The 25,017-nt window shown below is 44.1% G+C and overlaps 1 protein-coding gene across 1 annotated transcript in view; it reads left to right on the plus strand.

Annotated features, from left to right (window-relative positions):
• The window catches only part of NUDT3 (nudix hydrolase 3), a 119,007-nt gene extending 94,532 nt beyond the window's left edge, over window positions 1-24,475 (plus strand). The window contains exons 3-5 of the mRNA XM_036115797.2: window positions 8,471-8,515; window positions 12,894-12,978; window positions 16,167-24,475. Of these exons, the coding sequence (XP_035971690.1) occupies window positions 8,471-8,515; window positions 12,894-12,978; window positions 16,167-16,345 (309 nt within the window). The 3' untranslated portion in view covers window positions 16,346-24,475. The remainder of the gene's footprint in view (window positions 1-8,470; window positions 8,516-12,893; window positions 12,979-16,166) is intronic.
• Window positions 24,476-25,017: the final 542 nt, after the last annotated feature.

Below are 25,017 nucleotides of genomic sequence, written 5' to 3' on the forward strand. Positions count from 1 at the left end.
ATTTTTTATCTTTTTTTTTTTTTTTTTAAGATTTTGTTTATTTATTTGACAGAGGGAGCACAAGCAGGGGGAGCAGTAGGCAGAGGGAGAGGGAAATGCAGGCTCCCTGCAGAGTGGGGGACCTGATGCAGGGTTCAGTCCCAGGACCCCGGGATCATGACCTGAGCCAAAGGCAGACGCTTAACCAACTGAGCCACCCAGGCGCCCCTATATATTTTTATCTTAAAGAACTATTTCAGAAAAGAATAACTACACCTCGTAAGGCTGGTATAATCTTGATCAGTGATCAGCAAGCTTTTCTGTAAAGGGCCAGATAGTAAATACTTAGACTTTAAAAGCCATATGGTATCTGTCACAAATATTGTTCTGCTGTCATAACATGAATGAGCCCATACACAGTACTTCAGTGAATGAGCATGGCTATGTTCCAGTGCAAGTTTATTTACAAAAATCGATGGCAGGGGTGGGCGCCTGGGTGGCTCAGTCGTTAAGCGTCTGCCTTCGCTCAGGTCATGGTCCCAGGGTCCTGGGATCGGGCCCCACATCGGACTCCCTGCTCCGCGGGAAGCCTGCTTCTCCCTCTCCCACTCCCCCTGCTTATGTTCCCTCTCTCACTATGTCTCTATCCATCAAATAAATAAATAAATCTTTAAAAAAAAAAAAATCAATGGCAGGACAGAGTTGGCCCATGGGTTATAGTTTGCTGACTCCTGATCCTGATAATTAAAAGTAGAAAGGCTGGGGCACCTGGGTGGCTCAGTCGTTCAGCATCTGCCTTCGGCTCAGGTCATGATCCCAGGGTCCTGGGATGGAGCCCCACATCAGGCTCCCTGCTCAGCGGGGAGCCTGCTTCTCCCTCTCCCTCTGCTGCTCCCCCTGCTTGTGCTCGCTCGCTCTCTCTCTCTCTCTCTGTCAAATAAATAAATAAATAAATAAATAAATAAATAAATTCTTTAAAAAATAATAATAAAAGTTTGAAGGAATCAAAAAGACCTAAGTAAAGGGAGAGATACAGTCTATTCCCCAATAAGAAGACTATATATTATAAAGATGTGAGTATTTTTAAAATTAATCTAAAAATTCAATAATAAAAATAAACATCCCAAAGGGATTTTTCAGACATCTGAAAAACTGATTTTTGAAATTTATATGGAAGAATAAAGGTACAGAAATGGCTGTGAAGTTTTTGAAAAAGAACAGAGGAGAGAAGGAGACTACTTTTCCATGTATTTGGATAAAGCTGTATTAGTTAAAACCACATGATATTAGTACATAAATTAACAACTAGATTAATAAAACAGTAATGATATCTATTGGGTCTATTTTGGAGCCTCCAGACCATTGGCTATTTGGGAATAAATTCCCAAATTAATTTTGGTGGATCATATTATAAAACTCTTCAAACTATTAGAAAAAATGCGGGAGACTGAAAGAATAATAAACAGACAAAAGGAAAAGATAAGTAAAATCAGTAATATCTTATGAAAAATGTTTAGCAAAGGACATCAAAAATTAAAATAGAAATAAGTCAGAGAAAGACAAATACGTATGATTTCACTCATATGTGGAATTAATAACAAAGGGGGAAAAAGAGAGAGAGAAAACAAAAAACAGACTTGTAACTATACAAACTGATGGTGACCAGAGGGGAGGTGGGCATGGGGAATGGGTGAAAAAGTGATGGGGATTGAGGAGTGCACTTACGATGAGCACATACGGAATTGTTGAATCACTATATTGTACACCTGAAACTAATATAACACTGTATGTTACCTATACTGGAACTAAAGTTTAAAAACTTAATAAAATTTAAAAAAAAAAGATAAAAGACAAGTATCAGACTGGGAGCAGAACATATGTTTACCACAGAGGTTAAATATTAAGATATAATTTCTGAAGATCATTATAATGGTCAATAATCAAATAAGAAAAATGGATAAGTAGTGTGAATTCCCAGAAGAAATCTGAATGTCCATTAAACAGGAAAAAGTACACAATTAGAGAAATTATGCAATATAATTTCATACTCATCATGTTGACCTAAAATTTAAGAGGCTGACAACAAAAAACAAATATTCAAGAGGAACAAGAGTGATGGCAACTTGTACATTGCCTGTGTACTTGGAGAATATACCAGGTAGTTATTGCTGTATAACAAGCTGTCCCCAGACTCAGTGGCTTAAATTAGTTAAGTATTGATCGTTACTCACGAGCCCGTGGTGTCTACTCCTCAGTAGTAGACTGAGTGGACTACTCCGATGTCTACGGCCCACTCTGGGTGGAGTAGGCAGCTCTGTCCTCTTAGCTAGGCTCTCCCAGTTTGGAGGTTAGCTGGCTGTAGGCTGCTTTGTAATACCCTCAGCTGAGACAGGTCTTCATCCTTTAGGAGACTAGCTCACATGGCAGTGGCAGAGTTTGAAACTACAAGACCTCTTGAGGCCTGGTCTTGGAACTGGTACACACCATCCTTCTGCATTCTCTTGGCCAAAGCAAGTCACAAGGCCAGCCTCGTAAAGGAGTGGGTAAATAGATCTCTTGATAGGAAGAGCTGTAAAATCACATTTCAAAGGACATGGATACAGGAAGAGGTAGAGAATTGTGGTCATTTCTGCCACTGATGAACTGCATAGAGGAACTTGATAATATGTGGGAAAATTGGAGGTACTTTTAGCCTATGATTCAGAAATTTGATCTAAAAGAAACTCGCACACATGGTGGATTGTAACAAAAATATCTGCAAGAGAGGTTTTGGGTTTTGGTTTGGTTTTGGTTTTTGCAGTGTTTTTTAAAATAGCAGGACGAAATGTCTACCAACAAGTAAATGGATTAATTGTGGTAAATTCCTAAAGTAGAATACTGTTCAACAACCAAAATGAATTAACTACATGTTTCAATATATCTAAAACTCAGAATCATGATATTGAGGGGACAAGGTTTCAGAAGTTATAATCCTTTTTTTTTAATCGAATAGAGGAACATACAGAAAATACTATTTACCATGAATAGTGAATAGATATCTAAGTAGTACAAGTATAAAGACATGCAAAAGAATGATAAACACCAAATTCAGGTGAGTAGTTACCTCTGGCAAGGCTGGGGAGTGCACAAGGGGCTTCAGTGGTACCAGTAGTTTTATTTCTTAAAAAAAAAAAAAAAAATACATTGGACGCCCGGGTGGCTCAGTTGGTTAAGCGTCGGCTTAGGTCATGATCCCAGGGTCCTGGGATCGAGCCCCACATCGGGCTCCCTGCTCTCATGTTTGTGCTCTCGCGCTTGCTGCGCTGTCTCTCTCAAATAAATAAATCTTTAAAAAAAATAAATATAAAAAATACACAAAATGGTACATTACTATTTGACAAAGCTGGCTAGTTACTACCTGAATGTTTATTTTATTATTTTCTTTACTTTTTTGATGTTCGAAAGATCTCATTTAAAAAACAAAACAAAAAAATCTCTGGGATGGGATTTCACTGGACTTAACTATAATGGCTTCCCATCTACTTTATCGTACACTGTGACTCTTTCCTGCTGTTACTTAAGTTTGGCAGGTACCAGAAAGGTATGTGTATTGAAGACCAAAAATTTTTGTTCCTGGGTTTCCTCATTCACATACCTGCATGAGAGTTGCTCCCCTGAACCCTTTTTGGGTCTGGGCTTATTGCTTTAATAGAGCAAGCTTTTACCCTACAGTTCCCTTGGATGTTCAGAATTGTTGTCCTCTTAGAGCTACCTTCTAAATCAAAGGAAGTAGCAGGAAGTGTTCCGATACAGTACCAGAGTGCCTGACTAAAAGCGGCTTCAACCGTATACCAGTTATTTGTCTCACGTAGGAAGTCCAGAGGTTGGACATTACCTCATTGCTTCAGCAGCTCGGCCACCTCAGGACTTTCATTCAGCTTCTCATTGATTCTCTTGCCCTTTCCCTTACGATCACAAGGACTGTAGCAGCTCCAAGTTTCAGGTCCCCACTTGACAAGCAAGGTATAGGGTTTCTTTTTATTGCAGCTCTTTATCATGGTGGGAAATCTTTCCCAGGAGCCCCCAAGAGACTCCCTCTCAGAAGCCATTGGTCCAGCACTGGGTCACGGCACACCCGAACCTGTCACTGCAGAGGGGAACAGAATTCCCTGCGCCATTCCAGGTGTGCCATAGCTCTCACGTGGACAGAAGCTGGGTCTTACTGGTAGCACAGTGGAAGGAGGTATGCCTGTGGGCTAGACATCCATCAGTGTCTGCCAAAATGTCCGCCTTAGAGTAAAAGATAGGTTTTAGAAGGTGATGACCCATTTTGTACCCACCGAGACTAAAACAACACAGCCAGGGTTCTTTGTGGCAGCAGATCATTGTAGGGGCATTCTCAAAGGCCCCTCCATGTCCATGCCTCTGCCTGAGTCTCGTGTACATAGCGGGAGAGCTTACTAGCAGGAAGGATGGCATCACTGGAGTCTGGCTGGATGGTACTTCCAATCTCAGCAAAATACCCCAAAGGAAAAAAAAAAAGATATTTGTGGGTTTTTTCTTTTTGAAAAGTAGGCGGTTGCTCAAATTATTTTTGTTAACTAGTCTGAAAGTGCTAGAATTGATGTATTATACTTTGAAGGTCAAGGAAGCACTCACCTGCCTGTGGTTGAATAATGAAGGGCTATATATATATATATATATAATATGAATTCTTAATATGAATATATATATATATAATATGAATAATGAAGGGCTATATATATATATATATATAATATGAATTCTTACTACTACCTAAGATGGGCTTTTAAATAAAGACTACTTCTCTGGATTAGGGTTTTTTGACATATAGACTGAAATTATAACTGCCTTATAATGATTTGGAAGAGAACAGGTCTATCCTAGCACCCTGAGTACACCAAACTTCCATTTACCCTGAATCAAATCTTATCCCAAAATGTCTGAGCCAGCTATCTGTCTGATGTGACCCTGACACCTACCCCGACCCACATGCAAGAATCATGTGAGAGACAAAAATAACTCTCTCCTGTTGCCTGTGGCAGCAGTTGAGAGGGAGCTAGCTCAAAGCTAATTGGGCTGTGGAGAAGCATGAAAACATAAAATGGTCGCAGTGAACTCTGTCTTGGAGGACCTTTGCCTCTGAGGAGTCTTCCTCTTGATTGGCACTATGACTTTAAAGAACAGAAATCCTCTTACTAAAGAGGCACGTCCTCCTAAGAAATTTAGAAACTGGTAAACAAAAGAATATTTCTTTGCTTTTCACCATAGGCTCATTGGCAGGATCACCTTAGATAGAATTCTCTAAAGTAGATCCCCTAAATATTGGTATAAAACTTAAGACACTGAGACAAATAAAGCTGTTGTTAATTTCTACAACTTGAAGCTTAATTAGAAGTGAAAATAAATGCCACTAAAATTTCTTTGTACAGATGGCAGCATTATTTAAATTACACAAGACTTTATAAGAAGGCATCTATTTTATTTTTTGAAGATTTTATTTATTTACTAGAGAGAGAGCGTGAGCGGGGTGAAGGGCAGAAGGAGCAGCAGGCTGAGCACGGAGCCCTGGGGCTCCATGTCATGACCCGAGCCGAAGGCGGATGCTCAACCGACTGAGCCACCCAGGCGCCCCAGAATGCATCTATTTTATATATATATATTTTTTAAAGATTTTATTTATTTATTTGACAGAGAGACACAGCGAGAGAGGGAACACAGCAGGGGGAGTGGGAGAGGGAGAAGCAGGCTTCCCACCAAGCAGGGAGCCCGATGAGGGGCTCAATCCCAGGACCCTGGGATCATGACCTGAGCCGAAGGCAGACGCTTAATGACTGAACCACCCAGGCACCCCCAGAATGCATCTATTTTATAAAGAAAAATGCTTTTATGCTTTTCCCAACTGCCTCTGTTAGAGTAAATCATAGGTATATGTTGATGTTGAATGCAGAAAACACCATTATTAAACAAAAGTTTTAAATTATATTGAGCTGTCATAATATTAAGTTAATTGCGCCCTTAAAAATTGGAGATTGGGGCGCCTGGGTGGCTCAGGCAGTTAAGCGTCCGACTCTTGATTTTGGCTCAGGTCGTGATCTTAGGGTCATGAGATCGAGCCCTGTGTCAGGCTCTGAGCTTAGTGCGGAGTCTGCTTGTCCCTTGTCCCTCTCCTCCTGCTCCTCCCCCCCCCCGCCCCCATGAGTACATACTCTCTCAAATAAATAAATAAAATCTTTTAAAAAAAAATTGGAGATCATTTTCTTTTCTAAACTTTTGGTTTCTTTAAGAAAAAAAAAATTAATTGAACAGTTAAAACTGTTAAAGAGAACTCTTTCTCTACTTTGCAGAAGAGAAATGTGAATGATAGCCTCTATGAACCTCTGTGAATCTCCTTACCTCCCTCCCTCCCCACCAACCTGACAGCCCTGCTCCTAGGCCCTGTTGGTGGGGACCACAGGCCAGAGCACAGGTGCCACATCTCAGGAGTTGATCTGAGTGTTCAGGCTGAGTGTTCAGGATACAGAATTGGTTTTCTAGTCCAAGCTGACCTGCCAGCTCATCCTGCTTGTTCAGGCAGCTACACTGGTTAATTCACCAAGTATAATCTAACTAGTCTTAGCTGGCCATGGAGTGTAGTTATCTCTAAAAATGTAGAGAATCAATTTAGGGGCCTGGCTGGATCAGTCAGTGGACTGTGTGGCTCTTGATCTTGGGGTCATGAATTCAAGCCCCACATTGGGTGTAGAGATTACTTAAAAAAATAAATTCAAAAAAAATTTTTTTCAATATAGAGAATCAGTTGGGGTACCTGGGTGGCTCAGTCGTTAAGCCTCTGCCTTTGGCTCAGGTCATGATCCCAGGGTCCTGGGATTGAGCCCTGCATCGGGCTCCCTGCTCCGCGGGAAGCCTGCTTCTCCCTCTCCCACTCCTGCTGCTTGTGTTCCTGCTCTCACTATCTCTGTCTCTGTCAAATAAATAAATAAAATCTTTTAAAAAAATAAATAAAAATAAAATTGTGTTCATTCTGTATAAACTTAATGAGTACCTATTGTCTTTAGAAAGTATTTTTGTCTTAATTTTTAGTTTATTACAAATTTAGTTATTACAGATTACATGGCAGTGGTAATAGAAAACAAGTTACAGCATTTCCCAGGCATTTTCAGAAAATCATCCTTCCCTCGCCTCTCCCCACTTCTAGCAGGGACAGATATAAAATATAAAAAGCAAAAGCTAAAAAGACACAGCCTGACCCAAAGCAAGGTGGGTGGCATCTCCATAGATCAGAAACAGGGTAGAACTGCTGAATGTCATGGGAAGGCCGCTGCCTGCCCAGCCTTGGGTGGCTAGTGTTCGGACCCTTGGAGTAGCGGGAGCCCAGGTTCCCAATGGAAAGGATACCAGGGGCTGCGACTTTTAGAAAGATGTGGGCTTAGGTAGGGAGAGGACACAGATGCAGTGCACAATAAAAGATGGAGCCAAACCACCCCCTGATTCCATGGCTCTGCCTGTAGTATTCTCTGTATCACCTTGGCGGGAGCCTCACAAGTAAGCCCTTCACCAACTGGAACATGAATTTACTTCAGATGAAATGAATTTTATAGCATGGCCTGACAAAGAACTTAAATATGTTCAAGATGTTCAAAAGTAAATGAAGGAATAGCTTTTAATTTAAAAGAACAAAAAATCATGGAAACAAGGCATACATAATGGAAACAGATATGTGAAGAACAGGTAGAAATGAAAAATGTCAAATGACTAGAGATGGGATAGCCCTAGTTTTGGTAGGCTGAAAAGAAAATCAATTGGAATAAACTGAAAAATGTGCCTGTGATTCATCAGAAAGACACAGATCTAAAAAAAAAAAAAAAAATACCAAAGGGCCGATGGGAGATACGGAGTATATGCTTGAAGGTCTAACCACTGTATGAAGTTGTCTCTTCCCAGTCACTCTCTGTCCATCACATCATTCTGTGCATCTCTGTCAATACTTGTCACCACGTTTATGTACTTGTTAACGTATGCCTTCCTGAGCTGCTTCTACAAGGTGCTGAGCTCTGTTTTGGGCATACTGTATACGGAAAGCCAAGAATGAGTCAGATAAGGATCTTGCTTTCTTGGATCTTGTGTTCTAGCCTATTCATCACTATACCTCTGACACATATTAGGCAGTCAGTGTATTTGTTGAATGAACGAATGAATGAGTGAATGAAGTAATTAATACCTCAAAATATCTTCTGTGTGGCTTCATGGCCTTGATTACCTGCTATGTTTGGCCGGCATTGCAGGAGTGAGAGAGACGGGGAGGAGATGAGAGAAATCCTCCTTCCCCAGAGCACACTCTGCTGTTACCAGTCTGTGATGCTCAGGAAATAGTGGTGTGACCTCCTTAGACCTAGAGTCCTCCTAAGGTGTTCCTCTTGGGTTTTGATTGATAATGAGACCAGCAATATAAACAATATTAATGCGCTAATTTTTCTTCTTCACTTTTCAGGCTGGAGTAAAAGGGACATTGGGAAGATTAGTTGGAATTTTTGAGGTAAGCCTGTTAAAATCTTCGGTGCAATTGGAATCATATTAGTAACCATGTAATATAAATATGTATTTCTTTGTCTTAGTCCTTTCGAGCTGCTATAACAAAACTGAGTGGCTTATAAACAATAGAAATGGATTTCTCACAGTTCTGGAGACTAGGAAGTCCAAGATCAAGGCACCAGCAGATTCAGTGTCTGGTGAGGACCCACTTCCTGGTTCATAGTTACAAGTTTCTCCTGCTATCCAAAAGTAGAGTGTTTGTAGGAAACCTTTTGTAAGTCAAAATGGTAGAAAGTGAAGAAGCAATTAATTTATGTGGACATTTTTTTTTAGCATTTCCAAAACCAAAAAATAACCTCTCTCAGGCTTTTCGGAAACCTCAGGATACATGTTGTTAACGGATGCATGAAGTAAGTCAAGCTAAAGCACAGGTGTGCAGAGCCCCAGTTCATGGCTTTGGCGGCTCGATGAGGAAGTGCTGGTGTAGTTCCCGGGGAAGGAGTGGCCGGAGTGCGCCCGCTGCTCCACGCGGGCACTGCCTCTGTGATGGCTCGCTGCGCCAGAAATGCCCAAGGCTCCTTTTCCTTTCACCTTTTTTTTTTTTTTTTTTTAGAAAAGCAAGTTCCTCTTAGGATTTCTTTCGGTTAGCAAAAACAGGTACTGATGTAGGTCTTTCGTAAAAGTGAAGTGGCTTACCTAGAACTCTTGAAAAGCAAGGGATACTTGTAGCTGTTTCTCTCTGTGTTCTCACATGGCAAAGGAGGATGGTCGCTCACTGGGGCCTCTCTTATCACCTGCCAACCCCATTCCCAAGAGTCAGCCCTTCTCAACCCAGTCAGCTGCCAGAGGCCCCACCTCCTAATACTATCCCACTGGGAGTTAGGATTTCAACATCCGAATTGTGGGGGGCATAAACATTCAGTCCATTGCGGTCCTTATCTGGGGTAGACGCCATCTTTGTTGCACTGAGTTTTCAAAACAAAGCAGCGCTGGCAGAGAATAGCTTACTTTCTTTTTTAAAATCCCATAGTCTCCTCCAGACAAATAGAATTATTTGTAAGTACAGGCATTACCTCAGAGATATTGTGGGTACAGTTCCAGACCACTGCAATAGAGCAAATATTGCAATAAAGCTAGTCAAATGTTTCTTTGATTTTTGTCAGTGCATATGAAAGTTATATTTATACTGTATTGTAGTCTCTGAATATACACTTACAATGTCTGTATTAATGTCTATGCCTTAATTTAAAAATACTTTATTACTAAAAAACGCTAACCATCATGAGCTTTTTGCTGGTGGAGGGTATTGCCTCCATGTTGATGGCTGCTGACTGATCAGGGTCATGGTTGCTGAGAATTGGGGTGGCTGTGGCAATTTCTTAAAATAAGAAGGTTTGCTGCACCGATTGACTCTCCCTTTCATGAACAGTTTTTCTGTAGCAAACGATGTTGTTTGATAGCATTTTACCCACAGTACAACTTCTTTCAAAATTGGGAGTCCATCCTCTCAAACCCTACCGCTGCTTTATCAACTACAATTATGGAATATTCTAAATCTTCTATTGTCACTTCAACAGTCTTCACAGAATCTTCACCAGGGGTAGACTCCATCTCAAGAAACCACTTTCTGTCCTCATCCGTAAGAAGCAGCTCCTCATTTCTTCAGGTTTTATCATGAGATTGCAGCAATTCAGTCACATCTTCAGGCTCCACTTCTTTTTCTTTTTCTTTTTCTCTCTTTCTTTCTTTCTTTCTTTCTTTCTTTCTTTCTTTCTTTTTCTTTTCATTTCTTCTCTTCTCTTCTCTTCTCTTTTCTTCTCTTTTCTTTCATAGCACAAGCATAGGGCGGGTGGAGGGAGAGACAGAGAAGGAGAGAATTTTAAGCAGACTCCGGGCTGAGCATGGAGCCCGGTGCAGGGCTCAATCTCACGACCCTGAGATCATGACCCGAGCCGAAACCAAGAGTTGGGTGCTTAACTGACTGCAGGCTCCACTGATTCTAGTTCTCTTGCTATTTCTACCACATCTGCAGTTTCTTCCTCCACTCAAGTCTTGAATCCCTCAAAGTCCTTCACGAGGGTTGGAGTCAACTTCTTCCAAACTCCTGTTCATGTTGATACTCTTTACCTTTTTCCATGAATCACCACTGTTCTTAATGGCATCTAGAATGGCGAATCCTTTCCAGAAGGTTTTCAATGGACTTTGCCCAGATCCGTCAGAGGAATTGCTATCTATGGCAGCTGTAGCCTTATGAAGTGCATTTCTTAAATAGTAAGACTTGCAAGTTGGAATGACTCCTTGATCCATGGTCTGTGGAATGGGTGTTGTGTTAGCAGCATAAAAACATTCACCTCGTTGTCCATCTCCATCAGAGCTCTTGGGTGACAAGGGACGCTGTCAATGCACAGTCATATTTTGAAAGGAATCTTTTCTTCTGAGCAGTAGATCTCAACAGTGGGCTTAAAATATTCAGTAAACCGTGTTGGAAACAGATGTGCTGTCATCCCCATTTATAAGAGCACAGGCAGAGTCAATTTAGCTTTATTCTTGAGGACCCTAGGATTTTTGGAATGGTCATTGAGCACTGGCTTCAACTTCTAAGTCACCAGCTGCCTCTAACCAGAGAGTCACTCTGTCCTTTGAAGCTTGGAAGCCAGGCACTGACCTCTCTAACTATGAAAGTCCTAGATGGCATCTTCTTCCGATAGAAGGCTGTTTCATCTCACACTGAAAATCTGTTGTTTCATGTAGCCCCCGCCACGGATGATCTGAGCTAGATCTCCTGGAGAACTCGCTGCAGCTTCTCCACCAACACCTGCTGCTCCCTCTTGCACTTTTGTGTTATGGAGACGGCTTCTTTCCTTAACCCTCATGAACCCACCTCTGCTCGCTTCACACTTTTCTCCTGTGACTTCCGCACCTCTCTCAGCCTTCATAGAATTGAAGAGAGCAAGGGCCTTGCTCTGGGACAGGCTTTGGCTTAAGGGAAGGTTGTGACTGGCTTGATCTTCTATCCAGACCACTCAAACGTTCTCCATATCAGCAGTAAGGCTGTTTCGCTTTCTTGTCATGCATGTGTTCACTGGAGTAGAACTTTCAATTGCCTTCAAGAATTTTTCCTTTGCATTCACAAATTGGCTAACTGGCACAAGCAGCCTAGCTTTCAACCTGTCTTGGCTTTCAGCATGCCTCCCTCACTAAGCTTAATTATTGCTAGCTTTTGATTTAAAGGGAGAGTAGGAGATGTGCAACTCTTTCCCTCACTTGAACATTTAGAGGCCACTGTAGGATTATTAATTGGCCTAATCTTTTTTTATAAGTTTTTTTTTAAGATTTCATTTATTTATTTGAGAGAGAGATAGAGGAGCACGAGCAGGAGGAGCAGCAGAGGGAGAGGGAGAAGCAGACTCCCTGCCAAGCAGGGAGCCCAAAGCGGGACTTGATCCTAGGACCCTGAGACTACAACCTAGCCGAAGGCAGACGCTTAACCAACTGAGCTACACAGGCGCCCTGCGTTGGCCTAATCTTTTTTTTTTTAAGATTTTATTTATTTATTCATGAGAGACAGAGAGAGAGAGAAGCAGAGGGAGAAGCAGGCTCTCAAGGAGCAGGGAGCCCGATGCAGGACTCGTTCCCAGGACCCTGGGATCATGACCTGAGCTGAAGGCAGACGCTTAACCATCTGAGCCACCCAGGCGCCCTGCGTTGGCCTAATCTTAATTTTGTTGTGTCTCAGGGAATAGGGAGAATGACAGGGAGAGACGGGAATGGCTGGTCAGTGGAATTTATTGATTGTTTGCTGTCTTATATGGGCGTCCTTTGTGGCACCCTAAAACAATTACAATAGTAACATCAACAGGGGCGCCTGGGTGGCTCAGTCATTAAGCGTAGAGGCTGGGTAGAGGTTTGGAGGAAGGTGGAAGGAAGTGAGAAATGGGGAAATAAAGATGAGCAAAGTTAGTAGAAGGGGAGATGCACCCGATAATCAGCTTGCTTGCATTGATGGAACCTCCACCCACCCACAGCCTCTTCTCTTTCTTGTGTTCTAGCGAGTTACATTTACTTGGTGCCTTTTTCTTGAGAGGTCACAAACTTCCTTCTCACAGCCTTCCTGTGAAGTTGTATTTAGGGAAAGGGGAACGAAAAAAGAGATTAAAGTTTGGGCTTTAGAAGGCCAGCCAAAGAGCACAACCTTAAATGCAAATGCGGCATGTTTTAAATAGGTCATCTGGCGCTATTCCATGTATGATTGTAGGATGATTAAAAGTAAAAGGAATGCTTGTGTCTGAGCTCCCTGGACATATGGCTAAGAGTGTGTTTCACTCAAGTAATCTCAGCTCTTTAAGGGAAAGCTCTTCCTCTGTCCTCTCTTTGCCCTTCAGAACCAGGAGAGGAAGCACAGAACGTATGTCTATGTGCTCATTGTCACAGAAGTGCTGGAAGACTGGGAAGATTCAGTTAACATTGGTAAGTTGTCCCCAGATAGCCTCCAAAATGCTCCCCACCACGGGCCCTTGCCACGCCACAGGTCATGACCCAGACCCAGAAACGAGCCTGATGAAAGAAACCATAGAAGGGTATGTTTAATGAAACAAGCATGTCCATTTTGAACTTCTGAAAGTAGTGTTTTGAAATGTTCAAAAGGAAGCTGAAGGTGGATACCTGGTCAACAAATAGAAACATGCAGATAAAAATAAGAAAGATGGTTTCTGAAGCTGAATTGGACCATCCACAGCAGATACTGACCCTCCTCCACAATGGCCACGAAACCCCAGCTGGGAGCAGGACCTTGGCTGTTCCTTGTGATGCTTATTCATATTGTTGGAGAAAGCTGCTGGTTTGGTGGGGTGAGCTGCTCCCTCCAGAGTAGTGGGAGCAGTTTCCAGTTACATCCATACTCCCCTTCGGGTGCCCCTCCCTTTCTCCTGAGGAGCCATTCTCTTTGATCTCTCAGATCACTGTTGGGTGTGTGTCTTTGGAACTAACTTAGGTGATTTAATGGTCGGTTCCTGGTTTAATCTTTTGCCTCTGAAGGAAAGTATATTCTAGAAAAGTGTAATATTTAAAAACCAGTTATAAATCGGCAAACAGATAAAATCCAATTGCTGAAATGTCTCCCTTTATTATGCGTATGTGCTTTGTCACCATGCCCCTCACACTGCTGGTCTGAGCATTTCATGGCCCTTCGGCTTTTAACGGCCTTGTATGTGGTAAGAATGCAATATGCTTAAGTAAATAAATTCAGTAGGGGTTTATTAAAAATAGCCTCCTTGACAGCCAGTGCTAGGGCTTAAAAAGGAGACAGAGATGAGTGTGGCATGGCCCTGTCCTCAGAGCACTCTGTCAGGCGGGAGTCACACACTTGTGATACAAATTTTCAAGGTACCATTGCTCTATTAATATCCAACAAGCCTTTCACCTTCTACTACTTCCAAGAATTGAAATATTGAAATAATCTAAAATACGGAGAATAAACCTATGAGCCTTCCTCCAGATGAGCCTTTTTCAGGTGGAAATTGGCTTTTAAACGTATGCCTCAGTGAAGGATAAGTGATCTGAGGTACATTCATCTGACAGAACGTTGCACAGCTGTTAAACACGGACTTCTGAAAGCTAATAGAGCATGGCAAAGGGCTTGTGAATCGGTGTTAGTGAATGAAAAAAGCAGGGTACAGACTTACATGTACAGTTAGAGCGACATTAAAATAGGAATTTGAAATGAAAACAAAAATGAGGTACTCGTTTTCACCTAAAGAATTGGCAATGACAGAGGAAAAGGTAGCAGTGCTGACGGGGAGGGTAGTGAGAACGACATTCCAGCACACACAAGCAGGACTGGGATTGGGATGGCCCTTCTGAAAAGCAGTTGGGCATTATATAACACGAGGCCTTTAGAGTTCAAATGTTTTATTCCTATAATCTCAGTTCTAGGCCTCTTCTGGGAGGTTAAAAGAAAGAATAAAACAGATAAAGGTTTTTGGTTGTTTTTTGTTTTTTTGTGTTTTTTTGAAGAGCAAAAGTGCTGGGGGTGTGGGGGAGAAGGGAGGAAAGAAAATCCTAAGCAGCCTCCATGCCCAGCACAGAGCCCAGACGCAGGGCGCGATCTCACAACCCTGAGATCGTGACCTGAGCTAAAATCAAGATTCAGATGCTCTACCGCCTGAGCCATCCAAGCACCCTGCATATTTTTTTATAACACAGACAAGCGCTTAAGAAACAATGTGAAGTAAAAAAAGAAGCAATGATAATAATACTAATAAGCAAAGTCTTACAGCATATACTGTGTGCCAGGTATCATTCAAATATCTTACATATTAATCCTCACAGCAGACTTGTGAGATAGGTACTATTTATTATCTCCACAGATGAGGAAGGTGGGGCACAGCTCAGTACCTAGTTAGTAACCTGCCCCAAACTGACCGTTCATTAGAGCCAGTGATGAGATTGGAGCCTAGCATGTTAGCTCCAGCATCCGAAAGCATGATCCCAGTGATAGTTGTTCAGTGCAGTGTCTTTTTCAGATATGATGAAAGAAAAGCAAAGACATGAAGGTATTGAGAGTAGTCAGTGGTTTCTTATGTTGTGGGTAATTATATCCTTTATACTTTCTTCCATTTTCCTAATGTTAAGCAATGATCTTTTATTATAAGAGAAAAAATAAAGGATTTTAAAAAAATTGAAAAAAAAGTAAGAAAACAGACTGAGAAGTTAATAGGGATGGTGTTATTTTTATTTATTTATTTATTTATTTATTTTTAAGATTTTATTTATTTATTTGACAGAGAGAGACACAGCGAGAGAGGGAACACAAGCAGGGGGAGTGGGAGAGGGAGAAGCAGGCTTCCCGCCGAGCAGGGAGCCCGATGTGGGGCTCGATCCCAGGACCCTGAGATCATGACCTGAGCCAAAGGCAGACACTTAACGACTGAGCCACCCAGGCGCCCCAGGATGGTGTTATTTTTAAAAATACTTTGTATCTGTGGGGCACCTGGGTGGCTCAGTTGGTTGGGCGGCTGCCTTCGGCTCAGGTCATGATCCTGGAGTCCCTGGATCGAGTCCCGCATCGGGCTCCCTGCTCGGCAGGGAGTCTGCTTCTCCCTCTGACCCTCCCCCCCTCATGTGCTCTCTCTCTCTCTCTCTCTCTCTCTCGCTCTCTCTCTCGCTCTCTCTCAAATAAATAAATAAATCTTTAAAAAAAAATTTTGTATCTGTGGATATATAACTCTTAAAATTCTGAAATAAATGATTATAAGGCAGCCATCCTCGTAATTCTGGAAGCCGACGCTCGTGTTGATTTGTGCAGAAGAGTGGGTGCTGGCTGGGCTTCAGGTGTATACATGCAAGCCGGGCAAGGCCCAGAGGCCCAGGAACGCAAGAGGAGACCAGGAGCACTGGTTCTCTCTGGAGGGCGGGTTTCACACGATTCACTTCTCAGATGTCTTCCCTATCTTCTGCATCGGACATCTGTATGGCATTTGAAGCATATACTCTTGTAAGGAAAGAAAGTGAGGAAAAATACCTTTATGATGCACGGTTTTAAAGTCTTGATAACAGTTGCTTTTCTGTTTTCATCAACCCTTTCTTCCAAGTTGAAGATCAGAAACCTGTGGCTGCTTCCCTTTTGTCCTCATTTCTTCTTCTCTCTGCCCCCACAGGAAGGAAGAGGGAATGGTTTAAAATAGAAGATGCCATAAAAGTGCTGCAGTATCACAAACCGGTGCAGGCGTCGTATTTTGAAACGTTGAGGCAAGGCTACTCGGCCAACAATGGCACCCCAGTCGTGGCCACCACGTACTCGGTTTCTTCCCAGGGCTCGATGCCAGGCATCAGATGACTGAAGACTTCGCGTAAGAGGAATGGAAATTGGAAACTAGACTGGAGTGCAGATCTTCCCTCCCTTGCTCTTTTCACCTCTCCTCACAGGCCTCCTCTCCAAATAAGGCATGATGGGCAGCAGAGAAAGGGGTTCTTGATGGTGTTGCTGTTTGGTGTTAAGTGATGGGCTTTTTCTTCTCTTTTTATGGAGGGGGTGGGGGGTGGGTATGTAATTTGTAAGTACTTTTGTGCATGATCGGTCCCTCCCTTTTCACACCCCTACAATTGTCTAGAGAGACAGACAGCCTTCCCTCTGCCTTGGATTCTGAAGTGTTCCTGTTTGTCTCACCCCAGCCCTGGCCAGACGTTTTTTCTTTGATTTTTAATTTTTTTTTTTATTAAAAGATACCAATATGAGATGAAACCTTTCAAGAATTTGTCCTATAATGCGCTATTCAGTCCAGGAGGTTGGTCACTTCCACTGCAGGATACATTTATCTACACATTATATACTGGGCATATAATATGTAAATAAATGACTTTTAGAAGAGGAATTTAACTATTTAATTTTTCAAGGTTTTGTTTTGTTCTTTAAATTCGGGGTGTTTCTGAAATGGAGAGCCTCGCAGTTAATTTCCCTTTTTGTTTTTTGATGCTAGTGGCTAGGTAAGTTTCCCTGTCTTCTCCCTTTCCCCAGTCACTGACTGTAGTTATGTAGGGTACGGAAAGAGTTTAGCTGCCTTCATAGCGCTCCCAGGACTCATGTCCTTCTCGAAGCTGTGTTTCCATGCCAAGAAAGACACAGGAAGAAACCTATTTTCTTTTTATTACCGAGCCAGGAGCAAATGGCCTCAGCTCAGACCTGGAGAAACAATGATAGAAATTGAATTCCTCCCTACGTGTTGACAGTAGGGATTTGAACTGGATTCTTGGGATTGCTGTCTAAAAAACTGGAGCATCAAGCACTGTTTCTGTCCTGCAGGTTGGAATTTTTTTCCATAATGCTACTTACCGCCAACAGTGGCCTCTCTCCTTGCGCATCCATGCCTTACACTGCGCTGCACTGGACATTGTCCTTGTGCGGAAGCATCTGGCTGGCCTGGGCCAGTGCAGGTGTATGGTCCCATCCCCATCCTGGGTGACCATGTTAAGTTCCCAAAAAGTACACAGGAGGAAAATTCAGGTGTCTGCTTATCTTTGCAATGTGACAGCATTTGGAATTGCACCATGGAGCATGCTCAGAAATAGTAAATTTGTCTCCTGCTGAGACGCAAAAGGTCCATCTTCTGCTGAGAAGCGGTATGAGAGAATGCTCGGCCCTTGACTAGAACAGTGCATCATGCAGTGGCTCCCTGCAAACTGTCGCGTTGGTTTTTGATACGGGCTTCTTGCAGGCTTCATTTGCCAGTGGTGGTGTTTAGTTGGGAAGTAAGCAGAAAAGGGTCTTGAGATCGAGGGGTGGGTCTAGGAGGGGGACACTGGTCAATCCCTGGCTTAGGACAGTGCTCTTGGTGGCATCTCCTTTGTCAAAACATAGCCAAGATGTGAAATTAAAATCGTAGTTCTCTTTATTTAAAAATTCTAATAAATACTCAAACTTTGAAAAGCTTTCGCTCTTCCCTCCCACTAAAAGTGATGTATATATACGTATATATGAGAGATGCAGGCCTGTGTCAGTGTTCAACATTTTGGGGGGACATCTTTTGGTGAACTTAAAATTTTGCTGTCTGCTCTCAGTTTGTATCTTCTCTCCCAGTCTTGAGACACAGAATCAACAAGGAGTGCTCACAGTTTGCCTAGGATACTGTCCTACCTCTGGGAAAGGAATTCTGTCCCTAAGTAAGGGTCCCAGTGGACAGAAACAGCATCATGGGATTTGCTTCTAAATACCAACTCACTGTTCACATGGCCTACTCAGAAATGAACATACTGCTGCTTGTTGCCTGATTGAGAGCAGTCTGAGTTTCTGTCCATATAAGTAAAGGAGAAAAGGTAATAAATTCAACCAAGCACTAAGTGGAATCCAAAAAACACATTCTTCCACCTAAATTCTACCTTTATGATACGGATTGAAAGTACTTTGCAGGAAAACAGACAGGACTCCTGAAAAGAGAAATGCAGTGTTAATAGTAATTTGTGCATTTTTTCATGATCTAAAGATGTTTTTACTGGGCTGGTGTCACAACACATTACCCTACAGAGTCCAGTTTGGATTGATGTTGGCGTCTTTGGGTCAGGAAAGTGAACTGTGCCAAGAAGTATTTTTCAGTGACATGAATGGATCCTATTAATGCAGTTAACTGGGGAGATTGTGCTGATGCTTTCTTAACTAACAAAAAGAGGCTTTGTCCAACACCAGAATTGCTGAAACTGGTGCTATTTTCTGTTGCAGTGGGATCCTGATGAGCAGGGATTGGTGTTTCTCCCTCCCTGGCACCATTAACACCATGGCTGTCTTCACTGGTGTGTAGTCATAGCCCTTCTGTGATAGATTACTCAGAGCCCTGGTTGCAGTGGCCGTTACCCCTCTCCACAGAAAGCAAGGAGAAAAAGAAGAAAGCACAAAAATGATCCCACTCACAGAGTCTTTCTTGGACACTGCTTTGCCATGAATTCTGCAAGTACTCACCTTATTTGGGCTTGACACAAACAGGTTTTTGTGTACAGCGCAGATATAAAGTCTCACAGTGAATTTGCCCATCCTAGACTCTGGTTTATTACTGGGGCATCCATCACAGTCCACCCTGCTCAGGATAGAGAAAGACAGTATTGGCTATTTTAAAATTAACTTTGTTTTTAGTTTATCAATTTGCAGCCACTGGGGAAGCATCAGTGAGGTCATGCCATATCTTTTTGGACCAGGACTGTGTGTGTGTGTGTGTGTGTGTGTGTGTGTGTGTGTGTGAGAGAGAGAGAGAGAGAGAGAGAGAAGGGCTACCAGGGGTCAGCTGTATTCGATTTTTTTTGTAGCCTTCCAGAACGATGCAGCCCATGAAACAGGAGTTTTGATTTTTCTTGTAGCAAACCTGGCAGGATGGAAAAGTTAATAAATTGACGGTTTTGTTTTTACAAGTGTCTGCTGCCCCATCTGCCCTGCGGGAAGAGGGCTCCCGCACTGCTGAGTCTGAGCTGAGGCCATCTGGAGGGATCAAAGAGTGTGGGAGGAGCACACCCCTTGTGAGGCCGTGGAAGCCCCTCGAAAGTGGCTGCACTGCAGGATTTCCGCCCTCAGCATGGTGCGGCGCAGCAGGCCTTGCCTCTCGCAGCCTCTAGGGAGCAGAGCGGGTCACTGCCCTCTGGGAGGCGTTTGCAGCAGTTTTGTAAATGCGTTGCTACACAGTCGAGTTCCTTCGTGACACATAATTTCTGTTTTGACGTTAGGAGTCAGTCCACGTAAGCTTAGACTTGTTTAGAAGAAAAAAAAATCACCTTTTGTTTTGAAGAAAAAAAACGTCCACGCAGAACCGTTCTTCCTCCTCCTCCTCCTTTCTCTTGCCCACGTACAGTGCTCCTTGGAGGCCCCCCTCCCCTCCAGGACCTGTGTAACCAGAGGAGTAATCCATCTCCCGCCGGACCCGGGTGTGCATCTCACGTTGTACTGTACGTGCTCGTCATTTCCACCCCATGCTGCAGGAGTGCCTCTGTTGGTCTCCCCACCTGATCTTTTTTTAGAACAGCTTAGCCTGAGCCGCATTTCTTTTGATTCACAAAAAGGATTTAATAACCACAGCGCGATCTTTGCCGCAACTGTGTGATTTTCAGTACTTCTGAAGTGTTCTCAAAGTCCAGCCTAGTTGAGAGAAAATTTAGAATTAGAAGAAATACCTGGAGAAGTTGTCACAGGGGGCTGAATTTTTGCTTTCAGGGAAATGAGGATTAGCTATAATTGATCATCAAGCCTCGTCCTGGTCCCTTCTGCATTTCAGAAAATAACGCACATGTTTATAACAAATAGGAGACAAGTTAGCGCAAGAGGCTCTGGGGCGAGGAGATTATCTAATGGTGATTATATAATGCAGCGGCTCTTGTGGTTCTTATTCTTAAAACTCTAAAAGAGGTCAGACCTGAAGCGACACAGGTCATGCTGCCCAGCTGAGGTGACAGCCATTCCTTCTGAGCCCTGCTGGGATGGAACCCATTTCCCCAAGGCTTCCGGGCTGTGCAGCCGATGTTGGTGACCTCAGTCTTGCTCCATCCGGGCAGCCATCTCACTTGGAGCAGGTGGGAAAGCAGCCCAGGGTCAACCTCTGTTCTCTGGGGTGAGCCTTGCAACAGACGTCACTGTCCCAGAAGAGCTGTTTTCCACGTCACTTTAGATGTCACCCAAAGCAGACATTTGAGATGTTCAGGTAGTAAATTGGGAAGCATTGGCTGCAATCCGTAAAAGCTACTATTGTCTGTTGATTAGGTGACTGGAGATGACCCCAGGCCCTGGGAACCTGGAGATTTTAGGCAGACTCTCATTTGGAGGCCAGCAGCCCTTCTACTTCCACCCCTACAAAGGCAGCTTCACATTTTGACCACATTTTCGCCGTAGCTGATGACCTTTCAGGGATGTGAGAAGCCTAATCAGAACATCCGAGAAAATGATACCCCTCGCCCTCAGTTTCATCCAATAGTTCATCCTCCTAGTCCCCTTAGAAATTAATAAATAAAAAGAGAAAGAAAGAATGCCATTTGGTGAGGATTTGGACACACTGCTAGAGCTGAGGCTAGCAGTCGCATGATTTTGTGAGTCTGCAATATGAAGCTTTCTAAGTCCCTGGAAGCTTTATTTATAGTGAAGATTTGGTGAGCTTTCGTTGTCTGAGAAAATGAGATGGTCCCCTTGAAGGGGAGCTCACAGGCAAGCCACATTAACTCACAATTCACACCAGGGGGATTCTGCTGGAGAAGAAAGCGCCTTTGGCCAAAAAAGCAAGATTAATATCTAAAAGGTAGACATGCATTGCTTCTGTTCCTCCAGCAACCAGTTGTTTAATCATTAGCTCTAGGTTTCCTTCGGTTTACATTCTCAGTTCTTAACCCCGCACAGAGGTCCCTAGACCACCAAAAAAGGCATTTAAAACCCTAGGGATTGGCTTTAAAAGATCCAAAAGCAGCAGCGTTGTCATTTTCCAGGTTTCTCGCCATTTTGATGTGCTGCCCACCCTTCCACACACTCTGCAGCCAGGCCAGATGTGAAGACTGTATTCACTGACTTGTGGAACCTAAATTCTAGTTCTGGAACAGTTACCTGCTAAATTGCTTACTGCCTGTGGAAGTTATCTGTGGGGTGTACCTTTCAGAGAACATTTCAACAGTATAGTAAAATTGCTCTGGGCTTGAGGGCCCAGTCAGCGTTTTAGATCAAAACTGTAAGTCTTTGGGCCTCCTTAGGGAAAAAGCAAGATGCCTAAATCCCAGTGCTGGGCCTTGAGACCGTACTCCCCTCTCCCTAGTATGGGGTGAAGTGGCACCCTCAGGAAATCATTTTTCCAGTGAGATTACCTATAAATCCCTAGGGGAAGTAATACCCATATGAACCTGTCTTTCTGAGCACTTTTATGCCAACTTCAAAATGGTAAGCTAAAGCAGCAATGACTCCACGTAGCCTCTGTCACCCTCTTTACTATCCCGTTGGCGGGCGGGGGGGGGGGGGCTTTTCAGGGTTAAACCTTGGTCTTTAACCTCTGTTGTGGAGAAGATGTGTCACTAACAAATGATCTAAAGAAGACCTCTAGTTTTTGTTTCCCGAGTCCAGTGGCATAACAGATATGACTTACTCCTGGGAAGGTAGAGGCTGATGATGATCAAGACACCCACGAACCAGAAAGATCTGTCCCACATAGAGCCTCCACAGGGAACAGATCTGAAGTTAGGTTCTGGAGAACTTCCAAAGCGCTGAAATGCAGGGAGGACTTGGAGGACCTTTGCTCAGCAAGCCGGCGGCTTGTGTTCCTCCCAAGAACACGAAGGAGCTCCGAAGGGAATGGCAGGCATTGAAGCCACAGCGCGCAGACTCAGACCTTCCCTCTGCCACTTCTCACATGGCTCGTGCACTCTTTGCTCAGAATCCAAGGGGACCCTCCTCTCCAAAATCTCATTGGCTTCAGGTGTTTTGTTTAGCCTCTGAGAACCTCCCCCTTTCACTCCCACCTCCGGATGGACAGAGATGTGTTGCTCGGGGCACAGATGCGTGAGTCCAGGGCCCAGCAGCACAGTGTTGTATTTAGTGGTTGGAAAAACAGTCGGTCCACTCTGTTAACAGTATGTGGTGCAGTTTTGTACACATCAGGTCTGTTTTTATTGTTTCATGGTCTGAAAACCTTCAAGCTGGTTTATCATCCAAGAAAAGGCAGATGGTTAGACTAAGTAACATTTAGTTCGTACCTTTATCTTAGGAAAGGTAGCCGTCCGTTTGCTGTGTGCTTAAGGAAGTCGGGAGTATTTGAGGATGTTGGGAGCTGTTGTAAAAATAAAGCAAGTGGCTCTGGCCTACCCAAGTGTATCAGAGAGGGAGCGTGGAAGCCGGTTAGTAGCATCTTTAAATCTGCCTGGCCAGCCCCTCCTTCATCTCAAGGACCTTGTCTCTCCTCCTCTCCAATGACCTTGGTAAGGGACGAGCTCTGAGGAGGCAGCGAGGCCCCAGCTCCTCTTTGCTCGGCTGCAGGATGTGGCCTCCAAACAGTCTGAGGTTTTTTTAAGGGGTTTCCTCACCATGATTCCCTCCACGTCACTCACCTGCCGTCAGCATCCGAAAAGGTTAAAATCCCCGGGACCATTCCAGTTCTAAAACAGATGAACCAGATGTGCTTCCTCCCCTTTTGCAAGTGTATTGTCCCGATGCAGTCTCCCTTTGGCCAAGTTTGACAGGTACTTCCAGGGAACCCCTTAAATTGAGGCAAGGAGTCAAGATGTTTTGAGTTTTTCCCCCAGAAGGCAGAGTCTTTGTCCCTTCCCCCTCATGCTCATATATTTTAGCCAAGTCTCAAAAGGTCAAGTCTGGTAATGTCTCCAGAACTGAGGCGAGAGCTGGGGGCCCATACCCCCAGGGACCAGTCCCCTGGGGGATCCCACATGCTCAAACTAGATTGTTCTGATCCCACTGGAAGTTTGCTGCTGTCCCCGTCCGCTAGGGCCCCTCAGAAAGGAAACAACCTAGGCTTCCAGTCATTAGGTCACCAAGTCCTTCGGTGACCAGTCTACAGAGTGTGTATCACCTGCGTGGGTGGTGTGTCTCCCACTTGTAGAAAGGGTAGAAAGTGGAACATTCAGTGGGCTGAGTACTCACATCCTTGGAGAGGTTGGCAGAAATAACCCCAGTGAGCGCAAAACAAAACCGAGGAAACCAAGGAACCACACTTGTATGGGAGGAGTTGGTTATGGTCCTTTTACCTCTTGGGACCTGATGCTGCAGTATGAAAGTGGGGTTTGGAAAATCACCCTTAGTCCAACCCAAATGCATTCCAGGACTTGGGAGCTTCCAGCCCATGGGTGCATGGTCTTTTCCCATTTTTTGTTTGTTTCCAAAACAGCCTTGCTTAGTATTGCATGGAAAGTGCCGGTTTTCCTTCCTGCCCACTTGGGGCCACCCACCCAGGCCTGGTCCCTTGCCCAGTATCTTCACAGTACTCCTAGGAAGACCTGCGCAGTGCCCTTAGGAGCCGAGGGGAGTGGAATTTGGTCCGGAGAAGGCAGCAGAAACTGAATTTTCCTGTTTCCTCTTCTCAAGGAGGGTGTTTTTAGGCTTCCTTCAAGCCTCTCTTTCCTGCGGGTATAGTCAGGTTGGGAGGAAGGGCTGAAAAGAAAAGGAAACGGGGTCCAGCCAGCCCAGGTTTGGGTCCGGGACAGGTGCACAGCTGATGCTCTTCCACCCCCTTCAATAGCAGGCCAGTCATATGTAACGATTCTCCTTTACTAAAGCGTCTGCTTCTGTGGTGCTAGCAACAGAGGACAGACAGACCCCCTCCCCTGTGCTTTCCCTAAAGTTCCTCCATCCCCGTAGCCCACTCCTTGTTGTAAAAACAAGTGCTTAATCCTGTGAGCGTGCTATTCCTTTCTATGTGTTAATCAGTTTCCTTCCATTGGAGCTGTGTGGGAGGGAAGGGCATTGGAATTGTAGGTTGTAATCTTGTGCCAACCAATAAAAACCAGTATTTCACACACATCCCTGCTTAGTGTCTGGTCTCTTCTTTCTCGAGGTTTTCCTTGAGTCCTTCACATCAGTCTTATTTTGATTTTACCCCCACTCTCTGCTGAGGTCTTGAGAGTTGCCCTAAAGGTAGGTCAGAGGTGGCCCTGTGGACGATCTGCTGTTCGGGGAGTTCAAGTGAGAAGTGAATGGGAGAAGCCCACGGCAGGGAGTGAGACTCAGTATTTGTTGCCGCTGGCTGGCCCTGCTGCCGGGTGCCCAGGGAGACTCGGGTAGCGCTGAGAGGGCTTGCCCCCCCCTAAGCTAGCCAGGCTTTCCTCGGAGCCCACAGGGACACGAAAGGGACAGAGTTGAGCCACATCCAAGATGATACAAGAGTACAGCCAGACGTTGCTTTCCCGCATGGGAGCAGGAGGTGGGCATGGTAAGATCAGGAAGCCTTGTGTCCCATCCTTTCCAGTGACTTTGGTCGGGAGCCGTGTTTTGAAGAAGTGTAGTGGTAGGACTCGCAGCCAGAGAAGACCAGGCAGATCGCCATCGGTGGGAGGGCAGCACTG

The sequence above is a fragment of the Halichoerus grypus genome, chromosome 9, assembly GCF_964656455.1.
Source record: "Halichoerus grypus chromosome 9, mHalGry1.hap1.1, whole genome shotgun sequence".
NCBI classification, from domain to species: domain Eukaryota; kingdom Metazoa; phylum Chordata; class Mammalia; order Carnivora; family Phocidae; genus Halichoerus; species Halichoerus grypus.